The sequence below is a fragment of the Aspergillus piperis genome (genome assembly GCF_003184755.1).
Source record: "Aspergillus piperis CBS 112811 unplaced genomic scaffold BO85scaffold_2, whole genome shotgun sequence".
Classification (NCBI taxonomy): domain Eukaryota; kingdom Fungi; phylum Ascomycota; class Eurotiomycetes; order Eurotiales; family Aspergillaceae; genus Aspergillus; species Aspergillus piperis.
This window is the reverse complement of record NW_020291592.1, coordinates 1790302-1816919: the sequence shown is the minus strand read 5'-3', so window position 1 is coordinate 1816919 and position 26618 is coordinate 1790302. Positions and strand designations below refer to the sequence as shown.

The 26618-nt window shown below is 52.1% G+C and overlaps 7 protein-coding genes across 7 annotated transcripts; 3 read left to right on the top strand and 4 right to left on the bottom strand.

The window, feature by feature from the left end:
• Positions 1 to 253: 253 nt before the first annotated feature.
• On the top strand, positions 254 to 6749 carry BO85DRAFT_456118 (uncharacterized protein; the record flags this gene model as incomplete). The annotated part of the gene is made up of 7 exons (XM_025661426.1): positions 254 to 532; positions 811 to 1241; positions 1458 to 1704; positions 1758 to 2706; positions 2762 to 3848; positions 5121 to 5508; positions 5589 to 6749. 7 exons carry the CDS (start codon positions 254 to 256, stop codon positions 6747 to 6749), a joined length of 4542 nt encoding a protein of 1513 aa, XP_025519995.1.
• A 170-nt stretch (positions 6750 to 6919) lies between these two features.
• Positions 6920 to 8952, bottom strand: BO85DRAFT_413000 (uncharacterized protein; the record flags this gene model as incomplete). The annotated part of the gene is made up of 10 exons (XM_025657590.1): positions 6920 to 7134; positions 7244 to 7409; positions 7491 to 7885; positions 7971 to 8068; positions 8127 to 8164; positions 8221 to 8302; positions 8362 to 8392; positions 8449 to 8710; positions 8763 to 8866; positions 8922 to 8952. The coding sequence occupies 10 exons, from the start codon at positions 8950 to 8952 to the stop codon at positions 6920 to 6922; spliced, it is 1422 nt and encodes a 473-aa protein (XP_025519994.1).
• Positions 8953 to 9800: 848 nt separating this feature from the next.
• BO85DRAFT_474605 (plasma-membrane proton-efflux P-type ATPase) lies at positions 9801 to 13219 on the top strand (the record flags this gene model as incomplete). Its single annotated transcript, XM_025662667.1, has 5 exons — positions 9801 to 10361; positions 10427 to 10657; positions 10711 to 12808; positions 12899 to 12920; positions 13213 to 13219. The coding sequence occupies exons 1-5, from the start codon at positions 9987 to 9989 to the stop codon at positions 13217 to 13219; spliced, it is 2733 nt and encodes a 910-aa protein (XP_025519993.1). The 5' UTR covers positions 9801 to 9986.
• A 384-nt stretch (positions 13220 to 13603) lies between these two features.
• On the bottom strand, positions 13604 to 18670 carry BO85DRAFT_445491 (EF hand domain protein). Its single transcript, XM_025659274.1, has 6 exons — positions 18351 to 18670; positions 18066 to 18220; positions 17847 to 17970; positions 17573 to 17761; positions 14188 to 17492; positions 13604 to 14133 (listed from the first exon to the last, which is right to left on the bottom strand). Exons 1-6 carry the CDS (start codon positions 18361 to 18363, stop codon positions 14104 to 14106), a joined length of 3816 nt encoding a protein of 1271 aa, XP_025519992.1. The 5' UTR covers positions 18364 to 18670; the 3' UTR covers positions 13604 to 14103.
• A 519-nt stretch (positions 18671 to 19189) lies between these two features.
• BO85DRAFT_445489 (tubulin alpha chain) lies at positions 19190 to 21572 on the bottom strand. Its single transcript, XM_025659273.1, has 6 exons — positions 21336 to 21572; positions 21219 to 21259; positions 21075 to 21101; positions 20906 to 20981; positions 19869 to 20823; positions 19190 to 19799 (listed from the first exon to the last, which is right to left on the bottom strand). The coding sequence occupies exons 1-6, from the start codon at positions 21358 to 21360 to the stop codon at positions 19577 to 19579; spliced, it is 1347 nt and encodes a 448-aa protein (XP_025519991.1). The 5' UTR covers positions 21361 to 21572; the 3' UTR covers positions 19190 to 19576.
• Positions 21573 to 21921: 349 nt separating this feature from the next.
• On the top strand, positions 21922 to 23400 carry BO85DRAFT_445488 (uncharacterized protein). Its single transcript, XM_025659272.1, has 3 exons — positions 21922 to 22122; positions 22183 to 22609; positions 22699 to 23400. Exons 2-3 carry the CDS (start codon positions 22283 to 22285, stop codon positions 23218 to 23220), a joined length of 849 nt encoding a protein of 282 aa, XP_025519990.1. The 5' UTR covers positions 21922 to 22122; positions 22183 to 22282; the 3' UTR covers positions 23221 to 23400.
• A 358-nt stretch (positions 23401 to 23758) lies between these two features.
• erdS (aspartyl-tRNA synthetase, cytoplasmic) lies at positions 23759 to 26617 on the bottom strand (the record flags this gene model as incomplete). Its single annotated transcript, XM_025655621.1, has 1 exon — positions 23759 to 26617. The coding sequence occupies one exon, from the start codon at positions 26615 to 26617 to the stop codon at positions 23759 to 23761; it is 2859 nt and encodes a 952-aa protein (XP_025519989.1).
• Position 26618: the final 1 nt, after the last annotated feature.

The window sequence follows — 26618 nt, the reverse complement described above, 5'->3', positions numbered from 1 at the left end:
CCGTACATTGCCCGTTATCTGGAGCAGCACACCGCCAACCAACTCATCCTTCCCAACTCCTTGGTTCCTGTACTCTATCCTCGGCCCTTTGCTTTGCTTGCAATCGCCCCAAAGGATGACGATCGTCTTATCGCTGCCTTTTTAAGCCTCGCACCATCCACCCCCCTTCCTGATATAAGCTGACTGCTGACTCGTTATGGCTTGCTGATGATATCAGTCCAGTGTGCTCTCCGTCCCGAACAATCTGCCCGCCATGGCATTCAAGAACGGACTTAGTGAACGCCTCGATGAGCTGCGATTCCCTTCCCCAAGGTCGCCTCCTTCGGAGTCCGCTTTCCCCGGCTATAACTCGCTCTCCCCGGGCCACTCCAATTTCGTCTCGGCTTTCTCGCGACCCTCGGGCGATGTCCGTGGGAATCTTCAGCGCCGATTTACAACCGATTCCAGCAAGCTTGCTTCCTGGAGTCATCTGAACCATCTCGGGAGCAGCTCTCAGCTCCCGGCTCCAGATCATCTGGATCTGCTTTCATCGGTAAGCTTAGCCACGTCACTGAAGTCCCCGATGCACATACCCAGCTATACATGAGGTCTATTCTCTGTTAGCGCTGAGATCTTCGCTTGTCTTGTGCTACCTGGATACGGTTTGCTTTGGTGCTCCACTCTTATCTTTGCTGCTTCGATTATCTTTGAGGGATCCACTGGAAGAATGGCTTCACCATGACCCACTTCCGTTTGTGGAGTGCTCAGACATGCGTTCACATGCTTATTGATGACTTGAGACTATTGAAATCGCCTCTGACACCATCACAGTTTGAAAAGAAGCGCCAGCACATTGAGTACATGCGGGAACAAAGAAGGAGATTTGAAGAAGACATGAAGCTCTTAGATATGCAACACGAGAAAGAAAAGCAAGATTTGGAGCGCATTGCTGAAAACCTAGCCAAAGTTGGCATGTCTGGCCCTGTCAGCGAACCTACAACACCCCCAGAGTACCGTGAGAACAACTATCCTGCTTTCACCCGCCCTACTCGGTTCTCAACTTCAAGTGTTACTTCCTCTCCCGGTTTCTTCAATGTCTTTGCACCTGCTCAGGTCACTACTCCGCCGAGCCAGGTGAATCACAACTCTGCTCAAACACCAACCAATCGTTTCTCCGTTCACTCTGTTCCTGGTTCTCGGAGGAACTCAGAGAAGGAGGACTTCACTCAAGAACCTACTTCACCTTTCCGTCCAGGCCCATCGTAAGTAACTCTTATTGTTCTCCCTGCGTCCTCCTTTGATATCCTATTCATCAGCCTCCCTCTTCTTCCAAGAATCCTCGTCTCCCATTCTCTTCACATCTCACACTACCCTCACTTCTTTAAACTCAACACTACTTGAACTGAACTCAACCCCCAACCCTTGCTACTATCCACCTCATCATCTGCTCAGCAAACCCTCACTAATAACATCTTCAGTATTCATCGCTACTCGATGCCTTCTACAGGCTTAGGATCACAGATCCGTCCGACCCTATCGGGCTTCAACAGTTCGTCCGGTTTGGAGTCATTCAATGCTTCCAAATATCTGTTTCATAACGAAGACGACCGGGCGACTTTGAAGGACGAGGACAGGATTCCGACACCTGACTTCAAGAGTATCCTTAAATTGACTGACACTGACGACAAGTTCCCGACCCTATCTCGCAGAGACGACTCAGGCCTGGTAAGTTCAGACAAGACGGGCGAAAGTTACATTTTGCTAATTATAAGGCCAAGCTGTCTGCGAATTCGGACGCCCTGGACCTCGCCAATTCACGTACTCCCAACCCCGAGACTTGGAACACTCACAGTCGGCACCGCACTACTCACCAGAGCATGCCACAAAGCGCTCTGAACATGTTCCGTCAGCTTGGTAACCAAAATGATGAGAATCATGCCCATTCTTCGAACTCTGCTCGTCATGCTGCCAGACATTCGGTGGAGGCGAACCTGCTCTACAGCGCCGAGGACAATTCTGAAAACCTGACAGCTACTGCTTCCAGCAGACCTACATCCTTGCAGTCTTCATACTCGACCAACGATCTGCCCACAGTCAAAGGCGAGCCTTTCAATGCCGCCGTCACTCCTCCTAAGACGCATGCCGAACAGATTCAACACAATGCCAACCTTGGTCGGATCCCTGCTGTGAACCATGTGAGCTCCCGCCAACAAAGGGAATCGCCTGAACGCGATGAAGCGAGATTGCAGGGGACCCGGGCCCAGCAGACTACTCTGCAAGCTAGTGCCACACCTTTCGGTCCACCAATCACCACCGGACCTGCCAATAGCAGCAGTACTGTCGCACCAACTACTCTGACCCCATTCCAGGCGCCGTTCTATGGGTACGGTATTCAAGCCTACATGGGCGCTCCAGTGCAGGTTAGCGGTCAGATCCAGAACTACAATGCCGCAGCTCCCTTTGCTGGGTATGCTCCCTATGGCACTTATCGCATGCCTGAAGGTTCGGCCAAAAGCGTTACCTCCCGACGCAGCGGCGATAACGATAGCGCTCAGCTCTCTCGCTTCACCAACTTCCCGCTTGAGCATTATAAAGGCGAATTGTATGGCCTTTGCAAGGACCAACACGGTTGCAGATACCTGCAGAGAAAATTGGAAGAGCGTAATCCGGAGCATGTACAAATGATCTTTGAGGAAACACGCCTCCATGTGGTTGAACTCATGACAGGTTTGTTTGGCATTCACAATCCCAAGTCGCAAGAGCTTTCACTAACCGTCAATAGATCCGTTTGGCAATTACCTGTGCCAGAAATTGCTTGAATACTCCAATGATGAACAGCGTACTGACTTGATCAACAACGCTGCTCATCAGCTCGTTAAGATTGCTCTTAATCAGCACGGTACCAGGGCGCTCCAAAAGATGATCGAGTTTATCTCTACCGCCGAACAAACCCAAACGGTCATCCATTCGCTAGAGGACCATGTTGTCGAACTGGTTCAGGATCTCAACGGGAACCATGTGATCCAAAAGTGTCTCAACCGTCTCTCTGCTGAGGACGCTCAATTCATCTACGATGCCGTTGGTGCCAACTGCGTGGTTGTCGGCACTCATCGCCATGGATGTTGCGTTCTGCAACGATGCATTGACCATGCGTCTGGTGATCAAAAAGCGCGCCTCATTGCTCAAATCACTGCAAACGCATTTGCCCTTGTTCAAGATCCTTTCGGAAACTACGTTGTGCAATATATTTTGGACCTTGCTGAGCCTCATTTCACCGAGCCCTTGTGCCAGAATTTCCGAGGCAACATCCCCGCCCTGTCCAAGCAGAAGTTCAGCTCGAATGTCATCGAGAAGTGCCTTCGTACTGCGGACTTCCAAATTCGGCGTCAGATGATCGATGAAATGCTGGCAGGAGCCGAACTTGAGAAGATGCTCCGCGACTCATTTGCGAACTATGTGGTGCAAACAGCCATGGACTTTGCCGATGCTGAGACTCGAGCGCGGATTGTTGATTGCATCCGTCCCATATTGCCTTCTATCCGTCAAACCCCCCATGGCCGTCGTATTGCTGGTAAGATGATGGCATCCGAAAGCTCAGGAAGGGGAAGTGCCGCAACCAGCGGGCAAGTGACGCCTAACGAAATGAACTCCGCCCAGCTTCCGGGTCCCCTTCAAGGACCACAGAAGTCATTCATGTATCAACACAGCCCTTTCCCAGTCGGTTCCCAGTTTGGAAATCAGAACTTTGTTCCCACCGCTGGCTCCACGACAGGTTCCAACGCTCCGTCTGGCGGACCTAGCGAGGCTATTTTTGCTTCAGCTGTCCCGCAAGCCAACGGCAATCTTGGTGCTCAAAGTCAGTTGTATGCGTACTTCTGATTCATTACGCAGCGCTTTGGTTCACCCGTCCTTCTTCATTGAATTGTACTCATAGTGCGACGACGCTACGATCTTCATGACTCACGGCCCCGATGACATATTGTCAGCAAACTGAAAAGACCAGAATTCCCGATACGAAGACAAGATCTTATTTCTATGCAATCTTTCTGCATATCCGGATCATATCTGATGAGAAGATGTAAACGATGATAAAGCCATTTACTGCACTTCATTTGATGTCCTGTATTCTTTCGATGCCTTGGAGCTTCGTTTAGCACCCATTTGACGACCATACCTTTTGAATGTCTTTTACTTCTTATCCTACATGTTTTCTTTTTCATTCTTTTCTTTTTGCCCACCAGTTCATCTCCGTCGACCAAGCTACTGGTCTGATAAGGAGCAGAGACTGCTGTTTCATATTTGTCCTCGCTTCCCAATTGTGCTTCTAGCCCCCTCTTCTTTTGTGTCTCTTTGTTTCTATCTACCAAGTCCTGCTATCTCGACACTTGCATCGGGAGAAGGCTTTGCCTGTCTGCATAGCTCGCTTGGCACGGCTGTTCTTGATTTTCTGGATGAAGCAATGGATGGTAAAGGTGGAACAGACTGCTAATGATGCCTATGACCACCCTTGTGTTATCAAGTTCGGATCCAACTTGCGCAAATCTTGCACTCCGTTGGTTGCATGTTGGGATAACCAGCTTTGCGGTGTCGGATGCTTTACATCCTTTCCCGCCTGTTCCATCAGCAGTACCGGTAGATTAGATGTACCCATATTTTAGGCAATCAAGATGTTATTTAGTGATTTATTGCTCTTTCCGTAATTCTAAAAGTATTACTCGATCAAAAATTCCTTCGCATTTGCAGTACCAGATGTGTTTGGAAGAGTCCTGGTAGAAAGCATGTATGGAACACGTGACTGTGTATGACCGTTACCCGCGTTTCTCTTCATTGATCGCTGCGAAAGCCGAAACCTCGAGTTGAGAGATCGCGTTTACCATTCTCCTTTTCTACGCCTCTCCGACTCTTTTCAAGCTTGATCAGGGAATATATAGGCCTTCGAGAGGCTGCCACTCATATCTATGCTTCCATCAGAAATCAGCCGGTCGCTCAGCAAACAATGGCCTTGTCGAGAGCTCCAGACCAGGCAGCTCGCCAGTCTTCTCGGCGTATGTTTTCTCCCCCAGATCCTCCGAATTCCTTTTGAACAACCCCGAATAAACAGCTAACATATAGAACGCGACCGAATAGCCTAGGATCTCCAGCCCATCTACATTAGTCGTGCATGGAATATCCGCCACTTGCAAAACGACCATCGTCCGCAACGTCCTCGCTGCCCTCGAAGTACCACATGCTATTGTCCGGAGTCCCGAATGCATCACTGGCCGTCACTTGTTAACGAAGATCCTCTGGGCAACCCTTGAAGCGCTAGGGAAACGCGACGAATGGGAGAAATACGGCAAGGGAAGATGCGAGCATGTTAGCTCTCTGGCTGTGCTGCTGGGCGAGTGTCTTGCTTCGTTGTCGGACAGCAACAGCAGCAGCAGCAGCAGCAACGACAAGGGCAAATTTGTGCTGGTTTTGGATGGGATAGATAAGCAGCGTGAAGCTCCGCATACGCTGTTGTCTGCGCTGGCGAGGTTGGGAGAAGTGGTATGTGTTTGTCTTTTCTTTTTCTAGTTCGTTTTGTTGGTGGAGAGTCCTTGCTAATGAGGTGATTGTTTACTCCGCAGATTCCGGCCCTGTGTGTCGTCCTTATCCTCAGCTCTAGTCCGCGGCCGCTGTTTCTTCAGGCTGCGGGTGTTCCGCATATTAGCTTTCCGCCGTATACGCGCAAAGAGGCGATTACTATTATTTTGAATGCTGGGCCGCCGGTCGTGAGTGGTCTGGACGACGGGGCTGCTTCGAGATTATATCCGCATTTTGTGTCCGCTATCTATGATTCCCTGGTTGGGCCTACAGCGAGTTCGATTCCTACGTTCAGATCGATATGTGAGAAGATTTGGCCTCAGTTCGTGGCTCCTATTACCAACGGCGATATCCCGCCCGGAGGAAGCAACGAATGGGACTTCTCGCGACTTCTAGTCAAAAACCGTGCTTTATTCCGCCATCAAGGCGAAGGCGCTCTTGTACATCACATTGTCACCGAAGAATCCGCACCCGCAAATGATGGCTCCCTGTCGAAGCCGTCAATGTCGGTCGTCTCGGCCCCTTCACCCCTTCCTTCCCTACCTTACTTCCCGACCTTGATCTTGACCTCCGCATACCTTGCCTCGCATACACCCCAAAGACTTGATACCATCTTCTTTTCGAAATTCTCTTCCTCTTCCTTATCTGCGCGGAATAAACGCGCGCATCACAGACGACGGTTGAAGGTGCTTTCCCGGGCGCAGGCAGAGGATAGGCTGGAGGCGAGCCGAGGCCCGTCAACCCCTAGCAAGAAAGGCAAAAGAGAAAAGACTCGAATCACAAAATCGACTCTGGTGTCTGCCTTTGCTACTTCCTCTGCCACTACTTCAGCTGTGGGCGGCAACGCCGGTATCACCGGTCCGTCCACAATCCTAACAGCCCGTCCGTTCCCGCTTGAGCGACTGATCGCTATCTACCACGCCATTGACCCTAATCCCCCTGCAAATCCTATCCGACTGGCGGCCGTTTCCGATGCGATATATGCGGAGCTTGCTACATTACGTCGGTTACGGCTCGTGGTGCCAGCGGCAGGTCGCGATAGCGGCGGTCGCATGGGGCTCGGGTCAGGAGGGTTAAGTAGCGGTAACACGACCTCGGATGCTGGCGAGAAATGGTGCGTCAATGTCTCGGGTGATTGGATCGGAGAGTTGGCCAAGACAGTAGGGGTCGAGGTTGGCGAGTGGTTGGCCGGAGGGTTGGATTAACATCCTCCCTGTCTCCGCGATGGATGGGATATAATTGTGACGCATGCAATCTGGAATCATTCTGGGTTTTGTGTTCATGCTCATTCATCCATTCTTGACTCGTGTATTTCTAGTTATATTCCCAATGAGCGTTGCATTGAATAGAGCATTCTTTTTTCTTGTCATATGAATCATTTCGTCTTTGGCGTGTTCGACCATATCCATTCATCCACCGTGGCTTGCGCGCAGACTAATAAGCTAGGTGTTTGGGGTCCATGTAGGGAACCGTCTCCGGGCTCGAAGCAGACTGAGGAAATGGGGTTCGCGTATTGATAACCTGATAATGGTGACGAGACTTGTGAGCCGGTGCGGAGAGAGAAGAGCTGGATCTTTCGCTCGTCGGATGCTAGAGTGGGTTGTCAGTGAATCGTCGGCATCGTCCACCTGGGATAGGTAGAATAGCTGAAGAGAGAGAGGGAGGGGGGGGGGAAGGTAGAGGTAAAAGGATTACACACCACTAGCGAGGAGCCCAAGTTCCAAACTGATGTCGAAATCCGGTATTCCTTCAGGCGAATAGTCCGCAAATGTAAGATACGGCTTAGTCGATGTGTGGTGTTTCTTGTTGGGTTGTGGATTGCGTTGGAGGCCGTTAGCCGGGTATCTGATATCGTACATTTGGAGCTGTTGTAGTTCGACTCTTGTCAGATACAATACTTATCAAGGTATATGCCGGCCCGTCGGTGAGAAGGGCATAACACGTACCGAGTTTATACCCGCCACGACGATCCGGTAAGGATCTACTCTTCGCATCTTGGTGACTGCGTGAGGGTGTTGGAGTCGGGTTGCGCTGCCTCCGCTGCGCAGGTCGTGGAGGAATATGGCCGAGTCTTTGAGACCAGCGGCTATTACATCGGATGAGAGCCATTCGACACTCGTGACGATAGCATGGGAAGAGTCCACTCGGCGATGTATGATCGGTTTTCCTGTTAGTATGTCGTTCGGGAAGGACTTCTTCGACAATGCCCAGTAGCTGCCAAATCCCTCTAGTGTGTATAGTCCGTCCGAGGTCCCGACGGCGAAGAGCGGCATCTCCCCGGTTGGGCAAGCGGACGAACACCATAGGGATGATGATGTGCGGAGACGGATTGGATGGTAAACTGGATCGTAATAGGTCGCAAGTTAGCAAGCTTGATCGTTGTGGTGCAACGACTGAAAGTGTGGGCTTGCTATCTAGGTACGTACACGACGTGGGCCACCGGTAATCTCCACCTTCGTCGGGATCGGGCAGCATTCGCGGCGCCAGGAATGAATCGCCGGCTGGACCGCTATCCATCGTCGCCCTAATCCTGTCAGCTATCTAGCAATCACAGGATGGGGGATGGTGTCCTTGATTCGTACAGTAGGTAGCCGGTGTGGCTTAGTGAGACGGAGGAAAGCTGCAGGGAGCGAGTTAGTGTGTGTTTGTGATAAGGACGGGTGCTGGTATATATACTCTGTATGGCTCTTTGAAAAGGACGCGCTCCATCGTGCGATTATATGTCCATTTATCTTGGTCGCAATCCGGGAAGCATACCCTTGGTTGGCGGTTAGCTTGCCGGATACACGACCGCGCAGGACGGAAGGTTGAGCTTACGAAACAGACGATTCACCACCACGATGGCCACCTTTTGAGTTGTTAGATTGTATCGGTGGAATAACCTATACGTAGGGAACAGCTTACTGGCTATCAAGATGCCTGAGCGCTTGTTGCGCAGCACATGCTTGATGGTATACTCATCAGGCCACGGCTCGAATTGGTGAAGTTGGTTTCGACGAAGCTGGCTTGCGTAAATCACGCTCCTCTGCTCTTGTCGGATGCTGGAAGATACAAGTTCAGAACCAATCTCCCTCTGCACTCCCAGTAGAGGGTTTGACAAAAAAGCGGCCCTTTTGATTTTCTCTTTCGTGGCTCTTTTCGTCAGATGGATTTTCCTTTGGCGCTTCTATTAAAAGGTAAGTAGGTTATAGGAGACCCTGAAAAGGGTGAACACCTACCTCCTGGTCTACGCGCTTCCGCTTGACCGTATCTTGGGTGTATTGCGATCCTGGAGTGGCCTTGTGATTGGCCTGGATCTTGAAGTACTTTTTCTTTTCGGGGTCTATTGAGCGGTCAATGATCGATGCACCGGATGAAGATAGAACCACGTCATTTACCATAGTAGAACCCTGGAATATCCCTATTCATTTTTCTGGTTAAGGAGTGATCAGATAAGAATAGAGGGTGCGTATTATAGTTTTGATGAGGGGCGCGTCTCAGGGTTGACGCATTCTAGTTTCGAAGTCGGTGGTCGGTGCAGATCACTTGACCGTGATCCTGCTCATCATGCGCAACACACTAGAAACAGCACTGCTCTCACCTTCCTCACCTGCAACAGTCGCGATCAACGTCTTCACAGCTGGCGAGCAGTCTGGGTTAACTAAGGATCAGGCACCGTGTTGATCAGTAAGACTCTGCGAACGTAAAGTTCTCCATCGCAAGAGAGTCATCAAATGAAACTGACATGACGTCGGGTGCTGGATTATGTAATCTAATGGTCCTCATTGGTCCCTTCCCTGTCTCTCCTCTTTGTATACCTTCATCTTTCTCGGTTCTGTTCTTCACTCTGATCTTGACAAAGAGAAGATATCACTCGGGTAGATCATCACTTTCTTAGGCTGTCACTATACTTGGAAAGTTTCTTGTTATTAATGTGCTAACTTGATTGGGTTTGATACTTCTAGCATCACTTGCTCTTGTTACTACAATATATGATACTTTATCAGACCGAAATGGAACAGGCATTTCTAGTACTACTAAGCATTACTAGTAGTAGCACTACTCGCGTCATCAGCATGATGTTGCTGTTACTTTCTTTGGGCTTAAGCGCTCTATCAGTTTATAGTAGCGTTTGCCAGACTGATTGTCGCCAGATACAGTAACGCTGGTCGCATCTTGGTGGTTCCTTCCACTACTACCGATTGATTAGGACTTGCCTTTTTTAGGATTCAATCATAGCATTCCATTGCTCCTGACGACGTCCCTTCCGTCCTATGACTATTGCTATCTTGTCGTTCGATACCAGTATTGGCATTTTCTCTTCATATTTTTCTGGAGGATGCCATATCTTACACAGTCATAGGCTAACTGGTCCTTCACGTCTATCCTCAAAGACCCTTATCGTTCATATGTGATTACTGCGATCCTGATTATAGCCTTCAAGTATTCCATTTACGACTGTGATGTCCTTTACTTACCCCAAGGACATGGACACCGAGCATGAGTATGAAGAAAAGATATCGAGAGAGGCGAAAGCACCGGCCGACATCCATAACGATGAAGGTGAAGAAGAAGAAGAAGACATTGACACTCTCATCGTTGAGTTGGAGTCCGTGGATGGCGGTGCGGAATTAAACACACAGGAGAGCCATCAAACCGGTCGACTCCGCCCTATCGCGGATAACCTACTTCAGACAGATCCCATGACAGGCCTTGATGAAACTGAGGCAATCCTCCGTCGCAAAAGATTTGGCTCCAATGAGATGAAGGAGGAGAAAGAAAACCTCGCACTGAAATTCGTGTCTTTCTTTGTTGGACCCGTGCAGTTTGTGATGGAGGTACGCACACTAAGAAATGAGGATCCTCCCATAATTTTTCCTTCCGCTAATATATACGCTTTCAGGCTGCAGCCGTATTAGCTGCTTATCTCCGAGACTGGGTAGACCTAGGGGTTATCTGTGGCCTCCTTCTGCTCAATGCGTCTGTGGGATTTGTCCAGGATTTTCAGGCTGGGTCTATTGTCAAAGAGCTAAAGAAATCACTAGCGCTCAGGGCTGTTGTGTTGCGGGATGGCAAGATGGCAGATGTCGATGCAGCTGAATTGGTCCCTGGAGACATAGTGAAAGTCGACGAGGTAACGATCCTGTGGCGTCGCTTACTGCCTACAGTCTCTAATCATTCCCACAGGGCACTATAATCCCTGCAGATGGCAAAGTGATGACCAATTCACCTATTCAAGTCGATCAATCTTCTGTGACGGGCGAGTCGCTGGCAGTTGACAAGCACAAAGGAGATGTATGTTACGCATCATCTACCGTGAAGCGCGGCTACGCCCGAATTCTCATTACAGCTACTGGCAACTGGACATCTGTAGGACGTGCTGCGGCGCTGGTCAATGCTGCGTCAACAGGCACCGGACACTTCACTGAAGTCCTCCATGGTATTAGTATTGTCCTCCTTGTCCTTGTCGTCATAACCTTGATTGTTGTCTGGGTATCGTCATTCTACCGTTCAAACAACACAACAACTATCCTTGAATTCACCCTGGCCATCACTATGATTGGTGTTCCGGTAGGCTTGCCAGCTGTCGTTACGACCACGATGGCTGTTGGTGCAGCATATCTGGCAAAGAAAAGAGCAATTGTTCAGAAGCTCTCTGCCATTGAGTCACTCGCCGGAGTCGAGATACTCTGTTCTGACAAAACCGGCACGTTGACAAAGAATAAACTATCATTGACAGAGCCATACACGGTAGCTGGAGTCAACCCTGAGGACCTTATGCTCACAGCATGCTTAGCTGCTTCCAGAAAGAAGAAGGGTATGGATGCCATCGACAGAGCTTTCTTCAAGGCCTTAAACGAGTACCCAGACGCCAAAACGATGCTCCCGCAGTTCAAGGTGCTCGATTTCTCCCCATTTGACCCGGTCTCAAAAAAGGTCACGGCAGTAGTACAATCTCCTCAGGGTGAACGAATCACTTGTGTCAAGGGATCCCCTTTGTTTGTACTGAAGACAGTCCAGCAGGATCATCAGATAGAGGAGGATATTGAACAGGCATACAAGAACAAAGTGGCAGAGTTTGCCACTCGTGGGTTCCGCTCGCTCGGCGTGGCTCGGAAGTGCGGTGATGGCGCGTGGGAGATCTTGGGTATAATGCCTTGTTCAGATCCTCCACGACATGATACTGCAAAGACTATCAAGGAAGCGCAGACCCTGGGGCTTTCTATTAAAATGCTGACTGGAGATGCTGTCGGAATCGCTCGCGAAACTTCACGGCAGCTAGGATTGGGCACAAATGTCTACAATGCAGAGCGCCTTGGGCTCGGTGGTGGAGGAACAATGTCCGGATCTGAAGTTTACGACTTCGTCGAAGCTGCCGATGGATTCGCGGAGGTCTTCCCCGAGCACAAGTACAACGTGGTGGACATCTTACAACAGCGCGGATATTTGGTTGCCATGACTGGCGACGGAGTCAACGACGCTCCATCACTCAAGAAAGCTGATACTGGAATTGCAGTGGAAGGTTCCTCAGATGCTGCGCGATCAGCGGCTGATATTGTGTTTCTCGCTCCCGGCTTGTCTGCGATCATTGATGCTTTGAAGACCTCGCGCCAGATATTCCACCGCATGTACGCTTACGTGGTATATAGGATTGCACTGTCGCTACACTTGGAGATCTTTCTAGGATTCTGGATAGCCACCAGGAACGAAAGCCTTAACCTGCAGCTTGTGGTATTCATCGCCATCTTTGCCGATATTGCGACGCTGGCGATTGCCTATGACACTGCTCCATTCTCTAAGACTCCTGTAAAATGGAACCTTCCGAAACTTTGGGGGATGTCTATCCTTCTCGGTATTGTACTCGCCGTAGGCACATGGATCACTCTCACTACAATTCTTACTGCTGGGGAAAATGGTGGCATAATGCAAGACTACGGGAAGCGAGATGAGGTTTTGTTCCTGGAAATCTCGCTGACAGAGAACTGGCTCATCTTCATAACCCGATCAGATGGGGCTTTTTGGGCTTCGAAACGGCCATCCTGGAAACTAATAGGAGCTATTGCAGCTGTTGATCTCGTGGCAACCTGCTTCTGCGTATTTGGCTGGTTTGCTGGTGGACCAACCTCGTGGCCTACGATCCTCCGCATCTACGTTTTCTCCTTTGGGGTATTCTGCATAATGGGTGGTCTGTATTATCTGCTACAGGGCTCCAAGAGCTTCGACAACATTATGCATGGCAAGAGTCCCGTGAGAACCGCTAAGCAACGTTCTATCGAAGATTTCAGTAAGAATCTCTCCTTACCTTTTGCGACCACATACATGGACTCACTCAATATAATAAACAGTGGTTATGATGCAACGTGTATCTTCGCAGCATGTGACAAGCTCGCTGAAAGGTATGGAGAGTGGTCAAGTCACCCGCGGTGTCTAGTGCGCCTCTAGCTGGATGCGTCGAACTCGGTTTATCTTGGTTTCAAGACAAATACCGTGGTCTGAATTCATGTATATTGTCACCGCGTCCAGATTACGGATCGCTGCATTCATTAGAGGCTTAGTTCGTTACTATCAACCATTGTATCGCTTTTTGGAGCTACGTATACATCGCTTGGATCTTCTGTCCGAGGTTTCCCTATAATGATTGTAAGCCGAATTAGACTGTGAACAATCAATACTGCTGATCAAGGCTAGGCCCTAAAAATTTTGGTATTCCTTGCTAGCTGGATAAATATTATCTAATCCGCTGCGCTGTGTTTGCAACAGGAGAATGAAGGATACCAATACAATTATTATGATACGTCTCTTATGACATATCATATCCACAAACCACTATCAACTAGACACTAACTATCACATGTAAGCAAGCTCCATGCACTCTCTTCATGACCCGCATTACATGTAGACTACTCTATATTGGCATGTCCATTCTGTTGTCAATGTCAGACCCACATCCACACCTGGGCAAAGAAGCTCGGACCAAACCTAACCTAAATTCCTAGCGATCAGACGGCTCGTTTCAGATAGTAATTAAATAGATAATGCTATGGAACAATTCTCGAGCATATGAACTGTTGTTTCACTTTGAGCAATGACAGTATCGTATTACGGATTACTTTGCCAGACATGAGCTATGCAATATACTAAATACAAAACAAGGAAGGCGCGAAAAGGCAGATCAAAAGGTACAGTATACAGATATAGTAATTGCCCCCGGCCGCTCTACCCTGGCCTTGGTCGTTGCTTCCTTTATGAATCCGCTGTCCTTCTGCACTTCGTTTCTTCATAAATAATCCAATAATTGTGTTCCTAAATTACACGGGGCGATGATGATAAGTGTAGGTCATAATATAGTTGACTGTGATGTGGGTAAGGCGCACACCGCTGAAAGAAAAGGGATATACATTGCAGCAATAACAACATGCAAGCTGGATCACGTATGAGTCAAGGAAAAGGAAAGTAAGGAAGGGGACGTAAGGTGGGAGGAATTAAGGGGGAAGGAAACATTTGGAGCGAGTGAAGGGCTCATAGAATAAAAAAAAATATGTGCACTGATCGAAAAATAGAAGAGGCTATGGATGTAAATCAAGACTTGGAAGTCAGGTGGTCTACGGCCTATGATAAGCAGTTAGCACGGAAGCTTCCTCTATTGGTAGTTTGATAGTATACCTTGTCAAGGTTGTAGTCGAACTTCTCCAGAGCTGAGAGGGATTCTTCTCTGGGGAATCCCATGCCTGTCAGTCGCTGGAGAATCTGATCGTCTTCGGTGCCCGTCTGAAGAGCCCAGCCGGGTTCCTTGCTGGCTTCTGAATTGCCCGTTCCGTTTGCTCCGTCAGCAGCAGCATTGGCGTTGTCAAGAGGAGCAAACAATGCTTCCCAGTCGTGAGTCTGAGGTTTCGCGCTGGGCTCGGAAGGCGGTGCAGCAGAGCCAGGAGGCGAGGAAGATACGTTCTTGTCAAAGTTGAAAAAATCTGAGGATGCGACATCCGCACCTTGATGCCGAGAGGTCTTCTGTGCTGACGGGTTGTCGAATGAGAAATCGAAGTCCACACCGGCTTTGGCGTTATCAGGCGCTTCAAAGTCGTCATCTTCATCTTCGGCCTCCTTTGCTGGAGCAAGGTTGAGGCCAGCGAAAGCAGCCTCAAAGTCAGGCGCGCCTGCCTTGGCCCCTTGGGGAGCAGCCTCGGGTTCCTTTGTCCCGTCACGTTGGGCTTCACCACCCACAATCGGTGCCCCTGTGCTTGACTCTACTGAGTGTGGAGCATCGGGGGCAGTGGTTGGGTCTTCACGGTTCGGTAGGAGTCCGTTGTACTCGCGTGGCAAGTCTCCTGGCTCCTGCTTTTCAACGGAGTCCTCATACTTTGGGGGGCTTGGCTGCGATTCCGCCGCAGGAGGCTGGCTTGCTGTATCCGCATTGCCAGGAGTGGGGAACGCTGCCAGTTGGGACGGCTCAATAGAATCAGGATTGGGTGCTGCGGCGATTTGAGTCTGCGGAGGGAAGGCGGGGGCGAAATCATCCTCGAAGCCCAAGGGGGCTTCGCTGTCGGAGCTCTCATCTCCATCGTCGAGTTCGCGAATGGGAGGAAACTCTGACTCAGGGGCGGCCGGGGCTCCGTTCAATTTGCTTGCTCCAGGCCCACTCTTCATGGCAGCAAAGGCTTCTTCAAAATCATTCTCTTTCTGTGACTTAGAGCGCTGATGTGCTGGCCCGCCGAACAGTTCATCAAAGCTGAGATCTTTGCGCTCTGCAGGCTTGTCATCTCCAGAAGGTGATACAGCGCCAACCGCAGGTTGTTCACTTGCGGCGATGGTTGGAATCTCGGGGAGTCGCTCCTTTGATTCCTCGCTTTCATCAAACGGAGAGGTGGCGGGCTGTGCCGACGAAGGACCTGCCACTTCACTGGTTGCTGCCTGTGAGGCTGTTCCTAGACTGGCCGTGTCTTGACCACCAAATCTGCTACCTGGGGGCGAGACCTTTGTTGAAGAAGTTGCCGAATGGGTCTCTCCAAGAGGCAACACACCCGGTGTCAGTTGCCTAGACTGAGCCGGGGCAGGAGGCTCCAACCCAGGACCAGGAGCGAATGGAGGCGGAGACACTGACGGAGTGGGCACCCCAGACGTGGGCTGAGATTCAGCCCGGAAAGACACTGGAGGCGGTGGTGTAGCGGTTGTCGGTGGTGAGGTGAAGGCGGAACCGAACAGGCTATCAAAGGCACGCTGCTGATCGCCAGAAATCTGCGGAGATAGCGCATTGCCCTCGCTCGATCCAGTAGCCGTACGCTTGAAGAACGGGTTGGTGTTTTGACTCGTCGTCGACTCGGCTGGGCTCATAACAGGAGCCGCATCACTTGGACTGACAACTCTCTCCTCCGACGCTTCAGGCTGCTCCTTGGACAAAGAATCGATCTCGAGCTGGATCTTGTCGCGCTCTCCCTCCACAGTTGCCAACTGCTTCTTATTGATCGCGACAAGACCCTTTTGTTGCCGGGCCTCTGAGCGAGCCTTATCGAGGGCAGGCTTGAGCTGAGCAACTGCAGCGTTGGCTTGTCGGATCTTCTCCTTCAAACTTACGTTCTCCTGCTGATCAGCACTGAGTGCAGCTGATACCTGGTTATACTGGTTTTGTAAATCCTGACGGCTTCCTTCGATCAAGGCATACTCCTGCTGCAACTTGCCAGTTTCTGCCCGTGAAGCCTTGAGCCGTTCCTCCAAAGCTTTGAAGTTCTTCACTTCTTGCTCGTACATCGAGCGGGCCTGAGCCAGACGAGCCTCGAAGTCTCTCTTCTGCTGCGAGGTTTGCGACAGATCCTGCTCGGCAGATGTTCGCTTCGTTTGGACGTTCTGCATCTCAGTAGCCAGCGAACCGATCTGATTAGACAGATTTGCAAGCTCGGTGGTTTCCTGAGTCAGTTTGTTTGTCTCTTCAGGGTCGTTGTCTCCCAAAAGATCATCCGCTGGGGGCGGCGGCGACCTAACGGGTGGCGGAGCACCAGCTGAAGCGCCAGTCATCTGTGGCTGCAGGGTCTGTCCAAAAGATGAAGTCGGCACAAACGGCTTGAAGGTAGTTGAGGGAGCCTGGGGAGATGCTCTCGAGCCGGGGGAACCGGGAGTCTGGAAGGCGGCATTCGAACCCCCGGTGGATTGCGGAATTTGGGAAGGAGCTACCGGCGGTGCCGGTGCTGGCGCAGAAAGCGCATCTAGGCCAAACAGATCGTCAGCCGCCGAGTGTGGTGTGGGAACCGGCGCTGGAGCCGGAGCCGGAGCTGGAGCCTGGGCAGGAATAGGAGCTGCTGGGCCGAAATGCGAAGATCCAGGGCGGCGCATGCTCGGAGGGATCAAGGCGGGAGGCAATGTCTGAGGCAGCGCCTCCTTTCCACTACGCGTTAGGCGAACCAGATACATGGCGACGGCAAACTCATCCTTGGTCAACTGTCCGTCCGCATCTATATCTGCGAGATCCCAAATCTGAGCGAGTGTCTCCTCAGGCAACTGTGCACCCAGGAAGAAAGCGACAGCCTGGTCACCACTAATTGAACCTGCCTTGGCCGTATCAACCGTAGCAAAGATGTTGTCAAACATAATCTTCTCTTGCGGCGAGATAAGCCAGTCGCCACCGGTAGCTTGGGCGGAGAGAGGGGAGCCGAACGGTTGCCTATTGATCGGACTCTGCGTACGCTGGGGTCCAGTGAATTGCTTCGGAATCGCAGGCACCGGAGGAACCTCAAGACCTTGACGGGAACCGACCGACGAGCGGAGGGAGCCTCGGCGAGCGGCAGCATCATAGAGAGCGGGTGGAAGTGTCTGAGGAATTCCCCTCATCGCACCGGACTTGTAGGACGTAAGGAGGTGCATGGCAATGACAAATTCCGTAGCATCTAGAGCACCCTGTTGCCTTCTATCCGCCAGGTTCCAGATGCGACCAAGGATCTCGTTCGGTAACCGCGCACGCTCGAAGATCTGCTTAGCTGTCTCGCCTGTCATGATGATCTTGTTAGCGACTGTGTCCACGGCTTGTCGGCCTCGGGGCGCTGGCTGGAGGGGCATATGTATGTACCTGGAAGTACCCCACTTTTGGACACATCCGATTTCTCAAACAGCGACAAGAACTTGTTCACATCGTCGGGGTTCAGCGGAGGGACCCGGATCGGCGCGTTTGCGCCCGGAGTAGGGCTGGTAGTGCCTGCTTCACGCGGATTCGGGGTGGCATCGACAACGATCCCTTCGAACTTGGGCAGGGGTCCAGCTGCAACGGCGAGCAATGTCAGCAAAGGTTGCACTCTGATTTTTTGTTCTATCGAGGCCAGAACGAGCACCTAGCGTTCACTCACGTTGAAAGGCCAGTTCCTCTGTAGGTGCGCGACCCGCCTGAGCGTGTCCGATCAGCCGCATGACGACACCAAACCCAGAAGGGGTCAATAGACCCCGGTTTTCTTTGTCTGCGATCTGCCATATCTGTATCACGTCGCCATGATCCAGTTAGTCGTCCGAATCCGATTGCGATGTGCGCGGGGGAAAGCTTTCCCCGAGAGTGGTAGGCAACGACATACCAAGCCGAGGGTTTCCGGGGCCAACTGGGTCTTCTCGAAGAAAGGAACCGCGACCTCGCCGGTGATGACGCCGAGGTTGGTGGTATCGGCGGCCTGGAAGAGTTGATAAAAGACCCGTTTCTCCTCCGGAGTCAGGTTGAGATTGAGATTCCGAGCTGTTTGGGGGGAGAAGAGAGCATCCGTCAGTTCCGTTGTTCGGTCGTCATCGTATTCGACGGGGTTGGGCCGTTGTCCCCTGAGAGCTCGGGCGGACGACAATTGTGCAGCCAGGACACGGGGACTCACCGTTATCAGCCATTATTATAGCTCAGGAGGAGCTAGCCTCCCTTCCGTAGAAACGCTGTGCGCCAAATAATTGACCGAGAAATTCCGGACGGGGGAGTGTTGAAGCAGAGCAGGAGAGGCGGCTGTCAACCTTGAAGGTGGAAGACAGCACGGGGCATGGATGGCCAAGGCGGCAGCAGCAGCTCTTCTGAGGGGAACTTAGTAAACGGGGGGGGAGAGAATGTCGCGAGGCAGGATTGCCAGAAGCCACAAAGAAGAGGGGGAATGGGAAGGTCCGACAAGTGAAGAATGAGGACAAGTCTGAGGGGGAAGAAAAAAAATAAAAAAGGAATAGTAACCCAGAAGTTAATAAAATTAGGGGAGAAGGGGGAGCAGGAGAAGTAAGTAGAAGGAGGGAGGAACTGGCGACCAGAGAGTAACTAAAGCGAGCCGAGCACCGCAGGCAGAGGGGCGGCCCAGCCAGAGACAGCTCCTACATTAATTAACTGCCACTGCCACTGCTACTGCTACTGCTATGCTCCCCCCCCGGGCGGTCAGTCACTCACTCAAGTACTACCGACGTCAGTCTAGTTCATTTCCCAGTCTCTCTCCACCCTCCAGGGTCCATGGATGATTACTTACTCCCCGGAGGCTCACCCGGTCGGCACGAATCCGACTGATGTATGCACCTCGGCGGAAGCTGTTCCTCCTTTTCTGGATGTGGCGTAATTTAGAGTAGGATCTCACAGAGTTTACTTTCCCATCTCAAAAGCCATCCCTCCTATTCTCTACCCCCATTCACTCCCTTTCGCCATGCAATACGAACCACCGGAGAGTACGGGTATCTAACAGCTTCATATCCTCGCTCATCGTCATTTTCTTCTCATTTTACCACTACAGGGATAATCATCAATTCGCTCGAAACCTGCAAAATGTAGATTACAATTCTCTTAGGCGCCCAAAAATCCTGCACATGTGGTTCGAACGAGCGAGTAAATTTCAGCGCTGCTTCAAGGGATATTAGAAAATATACTCAGACAAAAAGAAAACATAGTCTGTACTACGGAGCCAAGCTTCTCCTTCCTATTTGCATGCAGCCAGAGTCCCGCTGCTCATTTGGGTATACAACCTTGGCCAACGCCTTGCCCCAACGGATCAATTCACACGGCTTCAGGGCCAGCCACGGCTTCCACCCGGACGGCCCGGCCGGACCTCCCGCGGGACTCCCGCCCAAAATTCGGTCAGATCTAGTACTCGGCCTCAACCTCCTCCTCCAGGGAGTCGCTGGCAACCTCCTCATAATCGCGCTCGAGGGCAGCCAGGTCCTCACGGGCCTCGGAGAATTCACCCTCCTCCATACCCTCACCAACGTACCAGTGGACGAAAGCACGCTTGGAGTACATGAGGTCGAACTTGTGGTCGAGAGCGGACCAGGCCTCGGAGATGGCGGTGGTGTTGGACAGCATGCAGCTAGAATTGGTTTTCCGTTAGCTTTTTTACTCCTTTGAAAAGAAGCATATAGAATGGAGAAGAACTTACACAGCGCGCTTGAGGTTGGCAAGGTCGCCGTTGGGGACCTGCTGGGGAGGCTGGTAGCAGATACCGATCTTGAAACCAGTAGGGCACCAGTCGACGAACTGGATGGTGCGCTTGGTCTTGAGCGTGGCGACGGCAGCGTGGGTCTCCTTGGGGACGACATCACCACGGTACAGCAGGCAAGTGGCCATGTACTTGCCGTTGCGGGGATCACACTTAACCATCTGGTTATTGGGCTCAAAGCAGCTCATGGTGATCTCGCTGACGGAGTTGGACTCGTGGGAAGCCTTGTCCGCGGAGATGACGGGGGCGTAGGCCACCAGAGGGAAGTGGATACGGGGGTAGGGGACCAGGTTGGTCTGGAACTCGTTGAGATCGACGTTGAGGGAACCGTCGAAACGGAGAGAAGCGGTGATGGAAGAGACAACCTGGGCAATCAGGCGGTTGAGGTTCTCATAACTGGGGCGTTCAATACCGAGGTTGCGGCGGCAGATGTCGTAGATGGCCTCGTTGTCAACCATGAAACTGCAGTCGGAGTGCTCAAGGGTGGTGTGGGTGGTGAGGATAGAGTTGTAGGGCTCAACAACGGAGGTGGCGTTCTGGGGAGCAGGGTAGACGCAGAATTCCAGCTTGGACTTCTTGCCGTAGTCAACGGACAGACGCTCCATCAGGAGAGCACCAAAACCGGAACCGGTACCACCACCGAAGGAGTGGAAGACCAGGAAACCCTGGAGACCGGCGCAGTTGTCGGCAACACGGCGGACTTTGTCGAGGACCTGGTCGATCATCTCCTTGCCGACGGTGTAGTGACCACGGGCATAGTTGTTCGAGGCATCCTCCTTGCCAGTGATCATGTTCTCGGGGTGGAAAAGACTGCGGTAGGTACCGGTGCGGACCTCATCGACAACATTGGGCTCAAGGTCGCAGTAGATGGTGCGAGGAACGTACTTGCCCTGACCTATACATCATAATTTGTTAGGGTGGGCTGCAGGCGAAAGGAGAGCAGGGTGCACTGAGCGGGGAGAGCTATGGAAACGTACCAGTCTCGGAGAAGAAGGTGCTGAAACCGTGGTCGGGGTCATCCTTCTTGCGCTCCTCGGTCAAGTAACCGTCGGCCTGGCATCAGCAAGCAAAGGTCAGTGGGATTGCTCATCGATGTGGAGTGGCAACGCTCGATAAAGGCGTGCCTAGGCGTTTGTTTTCACATACCTGGATACCGTGCTCAAGGCAGTAGAGCTGAACAACATCGTTAGTCCACTGTTTATCCCCATAATTCATGGCATATGCCCATGTTGTTGACTTCAGATTATTGTTTCAGGGAAGGAGGGGTCGATTTCCCCTGTTTAAACATACCTCCCAGCAGGAGTTGGCGATCTGGCAACCAGCCTGACCAACTGTGAGGGGGGAAACACAAACATTAGTGACCACGCGAAAAATCAAGTGGCGGCGAGGGAGGGATTGGGCACACACCGTTCAAAGAAATAACTTCTCTCATTTTGGCGAGTCGGATTGATAAGTTTCAGATAGTGATTGATGGAGGGACACGGAGTGGGCGTGGAATGTGGACAGAGGGAAAAATTAAAATACCCAAGGGCGATCTGTACGGGGGTTTCAGGGGTAAAGTTAGTAACCTAACGAGCCACCACAACACAGGGCACGAAAGGGGGTTAATTGGAGATGGTGAATTGGATGAAGAGGGAGGGAAAGGAAGATTCAAGGGAAAGGGAACAGGTGGGAAATTAGTAAAAACGGGGGGGGGAGGGAGGGAGAGGCCACGAACCCTGGGGAACTGTTTGGTTAGTGACAATGGAGGAGCAGGACGAGAATCGGTCGACTCGATTTGTTGTGGTCTTTCATGCGCTGTCAACCCAACGATGCCGCCGTGGTTGATCCGTCCGTTGGGTCGCGTTGGGATATGGGCCTTCTGATTGGCTGCTGCCCACCTGGCGGTCAACAGCTGAGTCAGCACCCTGTTCCGGTTAAGATCTGGTCACGTGGAGAGCAGTGACGGCATGACGAAAGATCGCCGAACATCAGCCGGATCATCGCAGTCCATGGGTTGCTCACCACCATTACCAATGCAATTGCCATGTTTTCTTCTCTCAATTGATCCCTCGTCCTCGTCCTACACCTTCTGACTCTTTAACCTATACGGCCATATCAAACACGAATATCCCTGGAATCAAACATCAAGGATATTCCATCTTCCACCTTCCACCGCAGCTCCGATCTAGATCTCCAGCAAAGCTTCAGACAAGTACCTATCCCAATCCCACACTTCTCACACGATATCAAGTCTTCTAACGCAACACCGCAGGCCTATTCCAGCTTTTCTCCCACTATACCTCCAACAATGACCATATAAAACAATACTACACACCACGAAATACCCCCTCATCGACCATAACCAACCAACAATGCCTCTCACCCTTCCCCTCCTCCCCCGCCATGTCCCCTCCTCTATCCCTTACCTCCTCCTCGCTTTCCTCCTCTTCACGACCCTCGCAACCGCCAACGTCGAGAAAACCATCTTCCTAGCCCCTCCCCCTACCACAATTCCAACCCCACATCCCCCAATCGACGACTTAGGTCTCGCGCGCCTCTCCCCCTCTCACCCCATCCTCCGCACACACCTCAACGCATCCTTCCCAACCCAGTCCTCACCAGGAACTGAATCCTGGTTTTTCCTCCAAAACCTCACGCCTGGTCGACGCTATGAAGTACGCATATGCTGGCTAGCAACTGTACGTGACCCTTCCACCCTATCCCCAGTGAACCCCAAACCCACCCATCTACCCTCATACCTAGTCTATACTAACTCTAAAAAAAAAAGCAACCAACATCCTTCACCTTAACAACATACACCCTCTCGCACGCCCTCTCAGACACCTTCCTCCTCTCCTCCATAACAAACTACTCCTCCCTGCGCCTCGCCAGCACTCCAAACTCCGAACTCAATCTCGACCTCGACGACACAACCACCACCAACTTCAACCCCGAAATCCCCCTCGACAGCAACGAGCCCATCACAGACTCTGTTCTATTCCTACGTATCCGCGCCGCGGCAGACTACTACACCACGGATAAGGAGCTGATGACACATGTGCCGCCCGTGGCGGTGGATGTGATTCTGGATCCGTTTCTGGGGAATGTGTTTCCGAGGTCGTTGGTGCCGACGGCGTGCTACGGGGTGATTGTGGCTGTGGTGGCTGTTTTGGTTGGGAAGTGGGTGGTTGGGGAGTTGGGGAGAGTGGTGGATGATATGGCTGAGGAGAGGGAGAAGGAGGAGGGAGATGAGGATGGGGATGGGGAGGTAGTAGTAGATGGGGTGAGAGAGGGGAAGAAGGTGCGGTGATTTATGATCTTTCCTTGAACAGGTATATACATGCGTGCATCATGATTACTGTGGATGAGATTTGCATAGTGGTTTATTACTACTTTCGGCACCTGTATGATTATTGTTTACATATTATCAATTTACCCAGATTTAGTGACAAATCATCATGACATTCTTTCTTTTTTCCAACATCAAGGACATCCATACAGGCATACATACATACAACATGGCTTCATTACACAGGCGCTGCGTCTATCATACCGTCTTTGTAGGAAAGCACATTCAAAAACGAGAGGAAACACAGAACAAAAAGAGCCCCAAAACATACAGTCATATCCATCGCTCCACGACCAAGACAACAAAAACAATAGGGGGAATATCTAATGCGAACCATCCATCCCAAGCAAATGAAACACACAAACATGACATGAACGAAACACATCCAAAAGCCACATAGATCTACCTGTAGTCAGATCTTTATAACAAACACGCCATGATTTCATTTCAATATTAGTAAATAGAGTAGAGAGGATATTCAAGATCGTTGGTAGATTGATCAATCTTCAAAGAAATGCAGCACCGCACGCATACCCTTACTGCCCAGGCCGTGCGGCGGATAAGCGATGTAGAGCGGGTCGTCCTCGGCGCCAAGCTTAGCCCGGAACTCACTCTTGCGCACCAGATGGAACTGCTTGGCCATGGTGTCGTAGGTGTGCTGGAGCATCTTGATGCGCGCGCCGCGGAGGTTATGGCCGGGGGTCAGCGAGGACATGGCGCCGGCGCCGAATGTGAAGGATTTGACGCCAGCGGCGGCGGCTGTTTGAATGGCGTGGGTGACAATGTGTTCGATAACGCCGTTGGGAGAGCCCGGGAAGTCGAAGCTGTATTTGATCTGCATGCCGTGGACGGGGGCGAGCGTGGCCAGGGCGACGAAGGCGCAGATGGTGCCCTCCTTGTCGACGGCGTAGAAGTACCAGCGGTGCTCGGGATCGCGCCAGGGGCGGATCTCGGACAAGTGTACCTGTGTGCCCTTGCGGTTGTTGAGCCAGTCCTGGACGCGCTGGTCGATCTTCTGGCGGACCTCGTCGGAGACCATCTCGCCTCTGTTCACGGTCACAAGCTTGACGCCTTCGCTTTCGGCGTGTCGAATCTTGCGGGCGATTTCGCCGTCCGAGGCTGCCATGTTGCGAGCTGGATTTACGCGCTCCTCGGCAATGCAGGATAGCGTTCGCCAGCCCATGCGCTCGCCCAGGATGGTCTCAACTTCGGCGGAACAGAGCAGCCAGACGGGCTTGTACTTGGTCTCGCGCCGCAGCCACTGCAGGAACTGTGTGATCACTTGGCGGTACTGCTTGGGATCGCACAAGGGGTTGCCAGGAATGATCACATAGTTGCTGCTGCTGGGCACGTAGGAGATAGCGGCACCCGTGCCCATGTCACGCCAGATCTTGAAGCGCTCATCGCCCCAGGAAGTGGAGGTAGCATCGCCGTAATTGGCAATGAGATGCTCGAGCGGCTGGAGCTGACTCGTATCCTGTGCGATGGCACCCTTCCTGTCGCGCGCCCACGGAGGATCAATAGTCGATGACTCTGGGTGCCGCAGCTGTGCCGCCACCGGCTTGGCCGGAAAGCTGCGGGGGTCGCGAGGGAAGAGGGATGCTAGGCGGATATTGCCCAGTTTCAGAAGTAGCATCAGCAGACGCTCCAGACCAACACCTGCTCCAGCGTGGGGTGGCGCACCCCAGCGGAAGCCCTCCATATAATCTTCCATGGTATCGGGGTCGATGCCTGAGCGACGCATGTTCTCCTCGAGCATATGGGGGTCGTGGATACGCTGGCCACCAGAGACGATCTCCTGACCGCGAATGAAGATGTCGAACGAGTTGGTGTATCGATCATCCTCGGGGTCGGGCATGGTATAAAAGGGACGTGCGCTGGCAGGGAATTTGTCAAGGATGTAATAGTCGGTGCCATATTTCTCCTTGACCAACTCACCCAGGCGAATCTCATCGCGAGTGTGGAGGTCCTCATCCTCGGGCAGCGGGTTGCCATCCTCGTCGCGCCAGCCGGAGTCATTCAACATCTTGATACCGTCCGAGAAGCGGAGGATGGGGGTCTTCTCCAGCCACACAACATCTTCTGACGGGAATTGGTGCTTCACAGTCTCCACCTCGCGGCGGTAGCGACCATATACACCTTGAAGAATGGACTTGATCACGGCATCCAGCACTTCCAACATTTCATGGTAGTGCTCCTCAATGGCCATTTCGATATCCAACCCAGTATACTCGGTCAGATGGCGGTGGGTATTGGAATTCTCCGCTCGGAACACAGCACCAATCTCGTATACACGACCGAAATCGGCGGCGATAGCCATCTGCTTGGCTAGCTGTGGACTCTGCGCCAGGAAAGCATCTCGCCCGAAGTACTGCACGTGGAAGACACTGGCGCCTGACTCGGTCGCAGAGCCTTGCAGTTTGGGAGTGTGAATCTCCATGAAGCCTTGCTCATCGAGAGCGAATCGGAAGAGGTTGCAGATGGCGGATTGAATGCGGAAGATGGACTGAGAGGTCGGGGTACGCAAGTCGAGTAGACGATTGGTGAGACGAACGCGATCGGGGATGTGACTGCGGCGGCCTTCGATGCGCTCCTCTTCGGCCGTTTGGATCTCTGCCTCATAGATACTAAATGGGACAGGCTCCTCGCGACGCACGACCTGGTGCAGCTCGTCGATGGAGATCTCGACGTCGTGAATGGTACAGCCCAAGATCGGCACCTGAGGCTTCTGAATGGTTCCCCGCACACGGACAATGGAACCCAAACGCAGATGCTCGGCCCAGTGAATCATGGCGATGGACTTGACACCTGCCTCCTCATGCAGAACACCCTGGAAGGTGAGCAGCTGCTGGCGGAACACAAGGAAGACCAGCTTGGCACTCATGCGGCGGATGATATGTAGACGAGCTGTAAAACAGATCTGCTGGCCCACCAAGGACTCGGAGATGGCATCTAGATTGGTACGGACCTCACGAGGGCGTGTCCGGGACTGTATCAGCGGCAATTCGCCATAGCGAGCCTTCATCTCCGAGGTCTCCTCGCGGGTGGCATTGGCAACTTCCTCCTTCCGACGCGAATCGGATTCGTCGGAATGACGTTCCTCGCTCAGGCGGGACTTTTCTTTGCGCTGTTTACGTGCCAGGCGTTTCTGCTGATTCTTGCTGATGCTGCCAGGTGATGAAGAGTCATCGGAGCCGTCATCGGAGGAAGAGGCATAGTCGCGATCGCGCAGGAAGTTGCTGAGGATGCTGCGGCGGGGAGACATGGATGCAGCCGAGGCCGGGGTACTGTGACTCGACTCATCGTCGGGAGACGACTTGTTGGGTACAATCTTGGAGAGCGCACGTTTGATAGACATG

Coding starts and splice junctions, on each gene's coding strand:
- BO85DRAFT_445491 (XM_025659274.1), bottom strand. Junction 17,762..17,846: donor AGAGGAACTGGCCTTTCAAC/GTGAGTGAACGC, acceptor TCGCCGTTGCAG/CTGGACCCCTGCCCAAGTTC. Junction 14,134..14,187: donor TCGACTACAACCTTGACAAG/GTATACTATCAA, acceptor TGCTTATCATAG/GCCGTAGACCACCTGACTTC.
- BO85DRAFT_445489 (XM_025659273.1), bottom strand. CDS start 21,360: ATGAGAGAAGTTATTTCTTTGAACG. Junction 21,260..21,335: donor AGAAGTTATTTCTTTGAACG/GTGTGTGCCCAA, acceptor CCCCCCTCACAG/TTGGTCAGGCTGGTTGCCAG. Junction 20,982..21,074: donor GCCTTGAGCACGGTATCCAG/GTATGTGAAAAC, acceptor TGCTGATGCCAG/GCCGACGGTTACTTGACCGA.
- BO85DRAFT_445488 (XM_025659272.1), top strand. CDS start 22,283: ATGCCTCTCACCCTTCCCCTCCTCCCCCGCCATGTCCCCTCCTCTATC. Junction 22,610..22,698: donor GCATATGCTGGCTAGCAACT/GTACGTGACCCT, acceptor TAAAAAAAAAAG/CAACCAACATCCTTCACCTT.